The 12,873-nt window shown below is 53.3% G+C and overlaps 2 protein-coding genes across 2 annotated transcripts in view; both read right to left on the reverse strand.

Annotated features, from left to right (window-relative positions):
- The window catches only part of SLC12A3 (solute carrier family 12 (sodium/chloride transporter), member 3), a 7,982-nt gene extending 4,002 nt beyond the window's left edge, over positions 1 to 3,980 (reverse strand). The window contains exons 1-12 of the mRNA XM_009994904.1: positions 3,681 to 3,980; positions 3,318 to 3,458; positions 3,002 to 3,077; positions 2,705 to 2,800; positions 2,426 to 2,565; positions 2,104 to 2,214; positions 1,817 to 1,928; positions 1,439 to 1,569; positions 1,094 to 1,178; positions 838 to 992; positions 471 to 578; positions 95 to 218 (exon numbers count right to left, since the gene is read on the reverse strand). Of these exons, the coding sequence (XP_009993206.1) occupies positions 95 to 218; positions 471 to 578; positions 838 to 992; positions 1,094 to 1,178; positions 1,439 to 1,569; positions 1,817 to 1,928; positions 2,104 to 2,214; positions 2,426 to 2,565; positions 2,705 to 2,800; positions 3,002 to 3,077; positions 3,318 to 3,458; positions 3,681 to 3,980 (1,579 nt within the window). The remainder of the gene's footprint in view (positions 1 to 94; positions 219 to 470; positions 579 to 837; positions 993 to 1,093; positions 1,179 to 1,438; positions 1,570 to 1,816; positions 1,929 to 2,103; positions 2,215 to 2,425; positions 2,566 to 2,704; positions 2,801 to 3,001; positions 3,078 to 3,317; positions 3,459 to 3,680) is intronic.
- A 4,643-nt stretch (positions 3,981 to 8,623) lies between these two features.
- The window catches only part of NUP93 (nucleoporin 93kDa), a 71,740-nt gene continuing 67,490 nt past the window's right edge, over positions 8,624 to 12,873 (reverse strand). The window contains exon 21 of the mRNA XM_009994898.1: positions 8,624 to 8,744. Coding sequence (XP_009993200.1) covers positions 8,634 to 8,744 — 111 coding nt within the window. The 3' untranslated portion in view covers positions 8,624 to 8,633. The remainder of the gene's footprint in view (positions 8,745 to 12,873) is intronic.

Consider the following 12,873-nt stretch of genomic DNA (forward strand, 5'->3'; position numbering starts at 1 on the left):
TGCAGGGGGGAGGAGAGGGGTCTGCTGGGTGCAGGGGCACGGCCAGCCCGGCTGGTGGTGGCACCGGGTGGGCACCGGGGTGGAAGGAACCTACCGATGAGGATGAAGCCGATGGCGATGACGTAGGTGAGCATGTAGCCACGGATGGGCTCACTGTTCTTCCCGTAGCCCTTCCCAAAGAAGCCTATGAGAGGGTAGAGCTGGTCCCTGCAGAGACACTGCGGGGAGAGACGCGTTGGGGACAGCAGGCTTCACTGGGGACATGGGGTGGCAGCCCTCTGGTGGCTCTTGCACCCGTAAGAGCATGGGCCAAACTGGCCTCATGCCTTCGCTGATGGCAGCGTCCTCCTCACCCTGGGGCTGCTCGTGGCCACAAAGCCCCACAGTGCTGAGAGTGCCCAGGAGCATCACCCGCTGCTGGGCTCAGGGACAGGAGCTGGGGGACATGGACACCCTCCTTCCCCCCTCACCTGGAAGACTTTGGGGGCTGAGACGAGACAGGCCAGTGCTGAGGAGAGGGTGGCACCAAAGATCCCTGCCGTGATGAGGGGGCCGAATCCTGACACCATGCTCATGCTCTGCCCAAAAAACAGGCAGTCAGGAACCTGGCACCTCCAGTGCATCAACCTCCACCCCTGTCCCAAGGGATTTCCAGCCCTGTGTCACCCTGTGCTTTTCCATCATCATCCAGGCAGCAAAGCCCAGAAAGCCCGAGGAAGACAGTCTCCTGTTATATGGGTGGTTTAACAGCACAGTTGTCTCCTGAGAGCATGAGGATGCATCAGGAAACCCCATTCTTTGGAGCACCAGGGGACTGGGGTGGCCCCCGAGCAGCACCTGGTAGTAGTTGCTGAGCCCGTAGCGGCAGCTCTGCCGCTGGGCACAGGCGGTGAAGTTCCAGCCGAAGTCACAGGCCAGTCCCTCGCAGCCTGGTGAGCCCACAGCCACGCTGTCATTGAGGCTGCCCGAGGCATCCCTGACCACACAGGCACCTGGGGGGGACACGCAGTACCCACTCACCTCCCACAGCCCTGCTACCCCCACACAACCTACCCCGACGTCCCCCAGCTCCCCAGAGGGACGTGCCACTTACCGATGGTCGCGGAAAGCACCAGGTAAGACACGGTGGTCCAGAAGATGGCCATCAAGGTGCCCTTGGGGATGGCCACGGCAGGATCCTGCCCAAGGGAGGTGCAGGGAGATGTAAGGCAGCTTGTCCAGCAGCACCACTAAAATGTCATTTTACTGGTGGCTGCTGCACAAGAGGAATTTTAATTTGCTGTGACATGAAGCCTCAGAGCATCTCCCAGCTGAGCCTTCCCAAAAGTCTCCAGAAGAAATTGTGGGGTTTAAAAGTTGGATCAAAACCAAAGCCTTGGGGGAAATGGGACTTGAGCCCCGATGGACACCAGCTCAGGCAGCAATGCTCAAAACTCACCTTCAGGTCACCTGAAATGTTGGCCCCAGCCAGGATGCCAGTTGCTGAGGGAAAGAAAATGGAGAACAAGCCGAAGAAGGAGCCTTCAGGTCCACGCCAGTTGGGCACGAAGTTCTGGGCAAAGATGTCAGCTGGGGAGGAAACAGAGGAGAAGCATTTAGGGCCTCCCAAGCACCTTTCTTGGCCAAAGCATCTCAGTGCTGGATGGAGACATGGTACTGCTGATGAATAACCCATGGGAGGAAGGCACCATGCTTGTAATGACATCCAAGCGAGGAGCACCTTCCCATAGCAAACTTTTCCTCCAACAACAGCAAATAGATGGGCTCCAGTAATGAACCTGGACTTGAGCATAACCCAAACCCATGGTGGACCCACCTCGGTAGCTGAAGAAGCCCTTTGCTTGCTTCTCAGCAGTGGCTGGGATCACTGTGCCCACCAGGTAGTTTATGAAGGAAACCAAGATGACAAGGAAGAACAGTATCTGTGCCTGCCAGACCAGAAAGTACCAGCTGAGAGGTTGGGGTTTGGGTGCCAAGAGGGTGAAAAACTCATTAGGAGAAACCCTTGTCTCTTTCTGGGGAGCTCCTCAGATGCCTGGTGGGCAGCAGGGACAGCTCTTAGCATCCCAAAGGAACGAGGTGGGCAGAAGCAGGGAGTGTTACCTTGGCCTCCCACTCCATGCCAGCCAGGGAGATGCCCAGCAGCACCGTCACCGTGACCACCCCGATGATGCGGATGTCATTGGTGGGGTCCACAATGAGGGAGTTGTGCTCCTGGGGAGGAGAAACCATCCAGAACATGGAAATAACCCTTCCCTTTACCAAACCACTGGGATTGCCATGAGTTTTAGCAGCCACCAGTTGACCATCAGCAGTACAACGTTAGCACAAACACTGCTAATTGATGCAGGTTCTTCAGGAAGGAGATGAGGATGGAGAAGCAGAATGGACAGGACCCAGAGGACACATGGAGCCACTTTCTTACCTGCAGCAGGTCCCGGACAGTTTCAGCAAAGCCCACTGTGTGCATGGCCACGGCAACCGCGTTGGCAAAGGCAAAGATCAGCCCGATGGAGCCGCCCAGCTCCGGCCCGAGGCTCCGCGAGATGAGGAAGTAGGTGCCCCCTGAGTGGGGGAAGCACCCTGTGGTGTGAGTTGCCTCCTCCCCAATATTTTCAGGTGCCCCTGCCCTTGCAACCTGGCAAGCCAGGAGCTCACGTCCAAGGAACAGCCCCAGAGGCTGTGCCAGGGTGGGACACACTACCTGACTTCACTTTGCCGTTGGTGGATATGGCGGAGATGGAGAGGCCGGTGATGGTGGTCACCGTCACGGACATCAGGATGATGAGCCAGGTCAGGGCTGGGAGGAGATGGCACTGCTTTGTTCCTGTGTCCCCTCCGGCCCCCCAGACCCAGGAGGTCTGGGGGTCTTCCCCAGGTCTTCCCCAGGAGACCCCCTTACACATCACCCCATGCTCTGTGCTGCTGGTTTCCACCACCCCCCTAGGTGTTGTGGGAGATGATGAGCCCAGTGCTGTCATCCTGCTCATGGTGCACCCACCAATTCCTGCCTGGGCTGTGATCCAGGGCAAGCGCAGGTAGAGGATGACTCCCCAGATGTTCAGCATGCAGCGAATCTGGGGAGACAGAGAGGAGGGACCAGCCCTCAGTACACGGGCACCTGGGGCCACGACAAGTCTCCTGCTCCTCCGAGCAAAAACCAACCCACCTCCACAGGCAGGGGAATCGTTCAGAGGTACTTGTGAAAAACAGGTTTGGGGGAAAAAAGTGATGGTGAGGAGCAAATTCACCATGCCCCTGGCTCGGAGGGGGAGGAAGGGCAGGAGGATGCTCCCTGTGGGACCAGGCACACTCACCATGACACCCTTCACCCACCCGAAGCGGACGGGCTCGGGGGCTCTGCCCGGCTCCCCTGCTGCCTCCTCCGGCCCAGGCTCTGACACGCCGTTGCTCCTCTGTGCCTCGCACACCGGGACACGGAGGTGGCCTGGGTCGGGCTGTGGGGACAAGGGGAAGGCAGGTGAGGGTGGGCAGGTTGTAGGCAGGCAGCCCTCCCCGAGGCAGACAGCTGGGGGTAGATCTCTGGCTTCACCATCCTGGGTAGGTGCAGGTCAGCGTGGTATCAAGCAGATGTACCATGGATGTGGTGCAGAGCCCAGCACTGGTGGTGCAGCTGGGGATACCAGGGGTGGTGGCAGCACAACCCAGTCCCACCTTACCTTGAGGATGGAGTGGAGGTCAGCCAGCGAGGGCCTCCCTTTGCTGGCATCACCCACCCCCTTGGTGTTGGCATAGTGCTCGTAGGCGGGCACCACATCCACCGTGTTGTAGCCGAAGGTCCTGGTGCAGAGGGTGTTGCTGGAAAGGTGGGTGGGGTGGGCACTGTCACAGCCACCACCCTCAGCCGCGGTGTAGGGACCCCGGCCGCCCTCCTCCGTGCCCAGGAGGGTGCTGATGGTGAAGCGCCCGCTGCAGCGGGACAGGGCTGGGGGCAGCTCTGGGACAGGCAGCTCAGCCATCACCCCTGCTGGTGGCTCCTGCCAGGCCAGGGATGGGGCAGAGAGGGGCTCTCCAGCTTTATACCCAGCTAAACCGGAGCGAGGCAACCAGCACCCACCCACTGCCGTTGCTAACAGGGCGGGGGGAGGAAAAAGAATTGGCTCCAACCACCCCGAGCTGGTCAGGGGGAAAAAAATAGCTGGAAGGGATGTGAAACCCGCTGTAACGGGCAGCGCTGGGTCCCCGAGCCCGATGGGGGCAGCGATAAGGGATTTGAGATTAAGTCCCAAGGACAGATCAGCAGAGAAATGCAGTGCTGGGTTTGCCTCCGGGCCTGACCCTGGGAACATTCAGTTCCCACTGGGATTTGTTATGGAAAATGGCTGTAGACTCCCACACACGCTGGCCTTTCCCTGGGATACTGCACCAGAGCTGGCAGGTTCCATAAATCATCTCAGCTGGCCTCAGAGTTGCTGCCCGTGGCACTGAGCTGAGCTGGAGGGGAGGAGGGAAACAGCCCCTTTTTCTCACAGTGCAAACAAGGGAAAGGGAGACGTGTGACACTGAAGGGATGGGAGGGATGTCCTGCCTGTGATCTGATGCCAAGGGGCTGGAAGACAGGTGGAAAGGCTAGGGGACAGAGAGCAGGGGCAACCATGGTCCCTCTGCGATTGCCCAGGGCTGGGGCTGGCAGCTCCCTGGTGCTGGGTAGCAGAGATGCCCCCAGTCCCACAGCTCCTTCTCCAGCCCAGGGACAGGAAACCACCGAGTACCCCAGGTTCAAAACCCCCAAATCTCCCTGGTACAACAGCCACTTAAAACCCTTCCCCACAGCACACAAGACAGGAGCTGAGGCCAAGCTGCTGTTCACCCCACAGCCACCCACGGGTGAGGACAGGGGGAGGAACACAGGTGTCCTTTATACCCCTGCAGCCCAGGTCACATGTGCCTTAAAAGCAGTTACAGATAAGATCTGCGAAGACAGCAAAATAAGGCAGGCAATAAAATTTGAGGGCAGCCCATTTGAATTTCAGCCCTGTTGTGGCTTTGCAAGCAAATGGAAAATTGGGGCTGCCTGCCCCTGCTGCCTCTGGCTCTTTTCACATTCAGGGACACATTTCAACCTGCTTCTTTGAGGACTTGCTCCAGCCCCTTCCTGTTGTTTGTGTGTGGGCTGGGGTGGCTCCTGCTTCCCCAGGGAGCTGAGGACAGGCAGCCCTGCCTGCAGTGCCCACACGGCTCAGCCCTCCCAATGTCCCAACACAGGCTGACATTCCCCATGCCTGGGATGGGGAAAAAGCCCCGTGTGATACCTCCTGCAAGGTGGACACCACCTTCCTGCTCAGGAAACAACAGATGCAGCAGCAGCTTCACACTCAGCAGAAACAGCTTTTATTTCAGAACCTCATTCTTTCATCCAAAACACCCATTTGCCCAAACCAAATTACAGAGTCTCCCAAAAAAAAGCATGGAGGCAGGATGGGGAAGGGTCTCCACGAAAACACAGCCTGGTCCAAGATGCTCCAAGGAGAGACAAGAGGCCTCCAGCTGGCGGGTGAAGAGCGAAGTGAGTGGTATGATGCAACCCTGGTGTAGTGAAATAGCCGGATAGTCGGATGCGCTTCTCGTCGGCCTGATTCACAACACCAGCTGCAGCAACAATACCAGGGCTGTCCAGCGCTGGGCTGTGGGCAGGGACAGCTCTGGGGCACAGCCAGAGCTGCCACGTTCTCCTGCAGGGCCTTCCCTCCCTCCCAGCCCACCCCCTGCTCCACCACAACTGTTAAATCCATGAAATGAAGCCAAGCCGAGCGAGGCGGAGAAGGGCACGATGTGGAAGTTTGCCCCAAGTGCTGCATCCTGACTTGAAGGAGGTCTTAAAGTGTCCTGTTTCCATCCCTGTGGAAAAGGGGACCTACCACCTGTGGCCCCACAGGCCATGCTGGTGCAGGGGCTCTGCTGCTCGTTGTTGCATGGAGCAGGACTTGATCTCTCAGCACTGCAGGGAAGGACACCTGGGAAGAGAGAACAGAGGGTTATTCAGGCTACTGCCCCCAACTTTACCAGATGGGGTCAAAGGGATCATCTCCCAGACAAAATTTCAACCCCTCCCAACCTCAGACCCAGACAGAAACAGGACAAAAATACAGGGACCTTAAGACTGGCAGCATTTGAGCCCTGTCCCACCCCAGGGACACAGACCTGGAATTCCTAACATCCCCTTCTTTCCTCCAGGCTGCGAGGAAAACAGCTTCACTGAGAGGTTGGGGTTGATTGAGGTTGGGGAGACAAGTGTTGAGAGGGAAACAAAAACAAAAAGAGAATGGAATTCATTCTTTCTGAACATGATTCCTTCAGCTCCTGCAAGGAACAAGGTCCCAGTGCTGTCTCTGACCCATGGAGCAGTGGAAGGAGAACAAGGAATCACCTCATTTAGCATTTGTCTGGAAAAGAAAACAAAAAGTCAGGATGGAGCTGCAGAATCTGCAGTCAGTGAGGAAATGCAAGACAAGGAAGAGGAGGAACAATGTGCCTCCTGGGCTCTAGAGGCAGTGACTTGACTGGGTGACCAGCTGAGCCAAGCAGTGCAGGCAGAAATTGTTGGTGGTGGGATAAAAACCCCCAGAAACACCAACAAAATGGAGTGAGAAGACAGGAGCCACCGAGGCAGCTCCACAGCTGCTTAGGAGAAGCCCTCGAGGTGCATTTCAGCAGGTTTGTTAAAATCTGACACGAGCTGGTTGCCTTCTATTAGCTCTTTCTAGTCTTCACCAGAAGTTAACCCCTGGGCAGAGCTTCAACTTGTTTTTATCCCGACTGGAACAGGTACCACAGGGCAGAAATTCCCAAAGAGTATTTCTAGATTCCCCTGCATCTTCCCCCATAAATCCAGACCACATCAACTCAGACCTTGTTTGAAGCATCTCATTTACCTGGAGAACACTGCTGAGGATTAGTCCTGGACTAGGAAAAAGCAGTGGTCATTGGTTGCCTGAGCACAGGTGCAGACTCACCAGCCTCCATGAGGCAGCTGGATGCCAGGAGAGACTCTGCGACAGGGACCAAGTGCCAGCAGGAAAAACACAAGTTTATCCCTCAGGACTGGATGTGGGGCAGCCCTGGTCCTCCAGGACTTGCCTGCAAGTGTCACAGAACGTGCCTTCTTCTGCCACTACTAACCTGTTCTCTAGGGGAAGGGGAGAATTTTCAACTGAGAAGCATTCCCACATAAACGTGCTAAAAATGTTGGTAACTCAGAAAGGTTTCCACACTCACCTGGTGACATGTTGCTAGGCAATCCAATTCTGCCCTTCAAACAACTCTTCAGGAACTCACCAAAGCCCCTTTCCTTGCAGGGTGTTGTTGTCCAGGTCTCTCTCAGCCTTGTGAAGTGATTGTGAACCTGTGCTACCACCACTGGCTGCCAACACCACCCCAAGTGGTGGGAACCTCAGCAACCAGGTTGCCAGGACCACAAGACATGGGGCTGGGTGGCTTGGGAAGCCACCCCTCTGCTCCCAGCCCAAAAGGCTGACCAGGATGATGCTACAACATTTCTGGTGGATAAAGTCATTTGGAAATGGTCACCAAGTCAGTCAAATATCCCTCTGTGCCCTTAGACATTGCAAAGTGGAGAGTAATTCTCTCCCACATTACAAAGGTTGAGCTCAGCCTTTTTGTTTTGTTGCCTTGTCTGTGTCCAGAACCACAGGACACCAACAGTGTGAGGCCAGGAGAGCAGTGGTGCAGCAGGATCTGTGTGCACAGGGAGGAACAAGAGGAACCACCAGCACTCCTTCCATTTCCTTTCAGGGACAGGCAGCTATAGCAAAGAGAAAAGCTCACAGGGTAACGTGCTCCCTGGGCTTTCACCCCCAGTTAATTGTAGCTCAGAGCATTTAAAGCCAATTGGTTTTAATGCCCCTCAGCTTTCCCATCAACCCACAGTAATATCCACCCACACTTGGACTTCCTTGCTTCTGCTGGTGAACTCATTATGGGACCATCTGAAACCCAACCCACGTCACCCCAAAACTGATCTCTCCTCCCCTAATATCCCTGGTTTCCAATCCCAGCTGCTTCTGCAAAAGCTTCAGCAGAGCTCCAGGGTTTGCAGGGTCGTGTTCAGCTGAGAAACCCACCCAAGAGGCTGAACCTGAAGCATAAATGAACCTCTGCAGCACCAAGAGCTCATCTGCACCACACAAAACACCACACGGGACAACACGAGGGGCTGACAGCCCTGTCACATCTGGGATGCACCACAAACAGGTCTTCAACATCTAACATGAGGTCAAAAAAACCCCAAACCCCAACATTTTCCATGCTGTCTGTCCAGCAAGCATCAAAGTTCTCTTTTCTGCTCTAAAATTGCACATTGGAACCTGATCTTTAAGGTCCCTTCCAACCTGAACCATTCTATAATGATTCTATGGCCCTTTAGCTAATGAAGAAGAATCTTCTAACTCGAAACTGATTGAAAACAGATAAAAACAGAAAACTCACAAAAAAACCCCAGTGAAAAAGAAAATGTCAAAAAAACAAATAAGAAATCAAAGACATTTATTTCCATCAACCAAAAAAAAAAACAACAACAAACCCAACAAAACCACAAGCATACAGAATACAAAATGATACTGGTCCCACCCTCTGAGCTGCAAGAAGCTCCTCTGCTAGTTCATCAGGACCTCCATCTGCACCAGCCTGGCGTTGGTGTCTCCTGATGTTCTGTAAGGGATCATTCCAGCAAACGTGATCAGGGCTCGAGCCTGAGACCGGAGTTGCTAAAACACAGAAGAACAAAGGGGCAGTTAACTGCAGGATCCCACCCCCCCCAGCCATGAAAGTGGAGTCAGACACACCAGGGGGAACACCTTTTCAAACCAAGCTTTTTGTTCCTCTGAGCTGATCTCTGGAGAATCTATCTCTGCATTTGGGAGCAAACCCAACGATTTTCTTTGCCAGCCATTACAAGCCTTTCAAGTTACCCTTTTTCTTACAACCCAGGATCCCATTTATCTAAAATGACCTAAGAAAAAGCATTTTCAGCAACCCTGACAATCTCTGCCCTTTTTCAGGGCCACAGGATCCTTTCCTACCAAGAGGATCCCATTGAGATGCAGCACCAACATTCCCAACAGCAGAAACACAAGGAATAAACCCACAGGCACCTGGAGGTCTCCAGCATCACCTCCAACACCCCAACATCCCTGAAGTCCTTTCATTCCATAAGCCAAGGAAAGCAGAGACCTTTGCCCCAAGTAACCAAGCCCCTTCTTGCACACCAGGAAGCTATTGAACAGTTGAAGGAATTCAGGAATAATTGGTTCCCTTTGCTAAAAACACTACTCAATTAATAGGAAAATCACTCCAATAACTGGCCAGGACAACACAGAAAGCCTGAATATTTATGGAAAACTCTGCAGGATGTTTTGCTTGCTCACAGGGCTTTCTTCTTAAATATTAATCATCTCTAAATTACTGTACTAGAGGACCCCACTGTTCCAATCTCTCACCTACTGACTGCAGGGCAAGCTGGAGCACACAAAGTGCCCCAAGCCCACGGTGTGGCCAGGAGCAGGTACACACACCAGGACAATCTCACCCCTTTCCAGGGAGATGTTCAACCATTCAGTTATTCCATGGCTTTGGAAGTTGATAATGGAAGAACTGGGATGCTCATCTCTTTGTTTCAAGACACTGGTGCTTCAGTTGTGCAAAACACCTTCAGCTTTACACACAGAGCAGGAGAGGAGGTTTTATTCAGCAGTGAGATCACAGCCATGGAGTTTTCTGTTTCCATTACCCTGTCTGAGGGAAAGCTGTGCCTGCCTACCAAGCCCAGTGGCCTGGCTGAAACAGAATCATGGAATGGTTTGGGTTGGCAAGGACCTTCAAGATCATCTAGATCCAACCCCCCTGCATGGGCAGGGACACCTCCCACCAGCCCAGGTTGCTCCAAGCCCCATCCAACCTGCCCTTCAACACTGCCAGGGATGGGGCAGCTGAGCTCCCACCTTGTGCTGTTTTCCTGGCTGGCTGAGGGGGGATGAACACCTGGAGCTGGGAATGGCCTGGCCAGTGCTGCAGTAGGAGGCAACCTCCCTCCCTCAGGCAGCACAGCCCCAGTGGAAGCAGCAAAACAGAGTGACCTGATTCCTGAAAGCTCCCTGGGCAGTTTCCCCAGCTGTGAAGTCAGCACCTGGTGAACACCAAGGCCCTGGTTGCTTAACAAGGTGGCCTAGAAATTAATTGTTCCCTTCCAGTCAGTCAACACTCCTTCCAGTCTGCTTCCCAACCTGTTACACAGCCAGGTCATGTTGTTATGTCTGACCTGCTGCTTGGCAGTGCAGGTCAAAACAGGTGGGAGATGATAAAAAACCAGCACATCAGGGTGCCTGACTCTTTGGAATGAAATACTAAGTGGAAAAAACCCCTCTTGCTGTGACTCAGAAAGGCTTAGGAAAAGCCCTAGTTATTGTTCCCTTTACCTTTCTGGCAACAATGATACCAGAGCTGCTCTATTTTTAAAAATCAAACCACCAGGACAGGTTGCTGTGCTTCAGGAAGGGGTTGGCAGAGGTTAAGAGCAGCCTGGAGGTCTAGATGTTCTATTGGCCCTAATGGCTCCATGAATGTCAGTCACTGGTGATTTAAAAGAAGACCACAAATAATAATTAATAACAAATAAAATCATTCCATTCCATTCATGACTTAATTTTGCCACCAAGATAATGGCCTTGGGCTGCTCCAGAGAGCTGGCCAGGCCAGATGGGGCAGGGAGTGTGTGACATGGATGTCATGCACTGGTGGCATCTGGGTCAGGGCTGTCACCACTGCCATGGTTTCCAGCTCTGCACTCAGGGCTGGTTCTGATCTCTGCCTGAAATCTGACTAAATGGATCAAGCCAAATGGGACAAGACTTGGTTCCCTCCTTCCCCAAACTAATTAATGTCTCTACATTAAAAAAATAAGAATAAAACAGACTGAAAGCTCAGCTGAGGTAATTTCATTTTGAAGTAAACAAAAGGCACCAGCTCTGACTCCAACACTGGTGATTTCTAAATCAAACCCATTTCATCTCTGAAGTGGGACAAGAGACATTTGGGCAGAGAGGGGCTCAGGGGGTTCCCAGGGTGATGTTCCTCTCCATCCTGCCCTTGCTGCCAGGCACACACTGTTCCTGCCCAAGCTTCTCTTCTCCCTACAGCAGGTCCTGCTTTGGGTGCCCAGCAGAGCAGTGCTTGGCACCAGAGGGCAAATTCAAGAGCCAGGTGCTCCTGCTCTGGGGGAACTTGGTTCCCTCACACCTACAAACTTCCACTGTATCTCTTCCTTCCTCTGATCAACAGAGGGATTTGAATCTGCGTGCTCTGATGGGTCTAGGAAAAAAAAACAGGAACTTCAAAGACCTCTTCAAGAAAAGGTCATTTTGCACTAGCAATACCTACTGGGCAATGTGCTGAGATGGGTAATGCTTCTGGAGGGGCCTGTTTTCCTCTAAAATTTGTTTCCCCCTGGAAAAAGGAAAAGCTGCCTTTCTCCCAGGGAGGTTCTAAAGAGACATTCTTGCCCAGCACAGGCTGCAGAACCTGGTATCTACTGTCTCTGCTCAGGTGAATTGGGACATTTGGCTGAAGAAACAACTCTCTTCTCACATCTGAAATGCCCTCATTTCTTCCCACCCCTGGAATCCCCCAAGTTGCTTCCCAGATAAGGAAACACAAGAGCTCCAGATTCCCTGCTCTTGAGGCCTAGGAGGAAGTTTTTCAGGGTAAGAAAAAAGGGCAACACAGGCTCAAGGTGTTTTTTCTTTACCTTCCACGTTCTCCACACCTGGTATTCCTCTGTGCAGGCAGCTGGGAGCTATAGGCCTGGAGCTGGTTTTTCTCTCCAGCTCATCCTCCATTAGCAGATTGATGCTCCCTCCTGACATCCCAGTCCTACAGCTCTTCTTGTCACCTCCCTGACTGCAGGGGCATCAGGCACTTGTCCCCTCTGCTGGTTCAGCAACAAACCCTGTGTCTCCAGCTCCACTGCTACCCTGCTGCCATGAGATCCCACCACAAAGCCAGAAGCTTCACTGACAGCCCTTGAAGACTGAGGAAAAGGAACTTGGAAGAGTTTTTAGCAAGGTACCTCATGATCTGATCTCCAGAGCTGTAAGAGCATGAGAGGGCAGAGCACATTCATGGAGCAGGATGTTATGGTGGCTTCTTTCTGCACCAACTCCTGCCAGCACAGCTGCTGACCCTCCAGTCACCCCAAACACCTCTGGTAGGCCACGGTCATGACATTCAAACTGGGATGACACCTGCCAGCTTTACACCCCTGTGGAGATGGTAAATGCTTCTTCCCAGGGCACAAACTGAAAGCACAACACCGAAGTAAAGGGCACACTCGGACAGCAGGAGCTCAGGCTGTTTGCTCAGTGCCAGCCCTGGGAACACACAGATGACAGCAGATGGCATCAGCCTGGGACTTTCCACGTGCAGAATTTAAGGTGGGAGAAACAACATCCATCTTCACCACTGCCAACCTGGAGAAGCAGTGCAGCTGGGAAGCAGGTCCTGCAGCGCACAGACCGACCCCCAAGACAAAAGCTGCATCATGACTTGAGCCTTTCATTTTCTAATGTCAGCTAAAAACTCTGGTCTTTTTACCAACATTGTAATTTCCAGATCAAAGCTGCTTCTGCAGATGACCAAAGCCTGGAATACTTGGTTGTGGTCCAAGTTGGTTTTAATTCTCCAAAGGAGCTGACACGTATTTCTTAATCTGTAAAATGGGATGAGTGGATTGGCCTTGGTTTCCAAGTACCTGTGGCAGCTTGAACTTGACCAGAGCTCCAAGACCAAACCAGCTGCCAGCAAAGCTGAGAACCCTTCTGCTGAAGGCAGCATAAGAGTGCC

The sequence above is a fragment of the Chaetura pelagica genome, unplaced genomic scaffold, assembly GCF_000747805.2.
Source record: "Chaetura pelagica isolate M959 unplaced genomic scaffold, ChaPel_1.0 scaffold93, whole genome shotgun sequence".
NCBI classification, from domain to species: Eukaryota; Metazoa; Chordata; class Aves; order Apodiformes; family Apodidae; genus Chaetura; species Chaetura pelagica.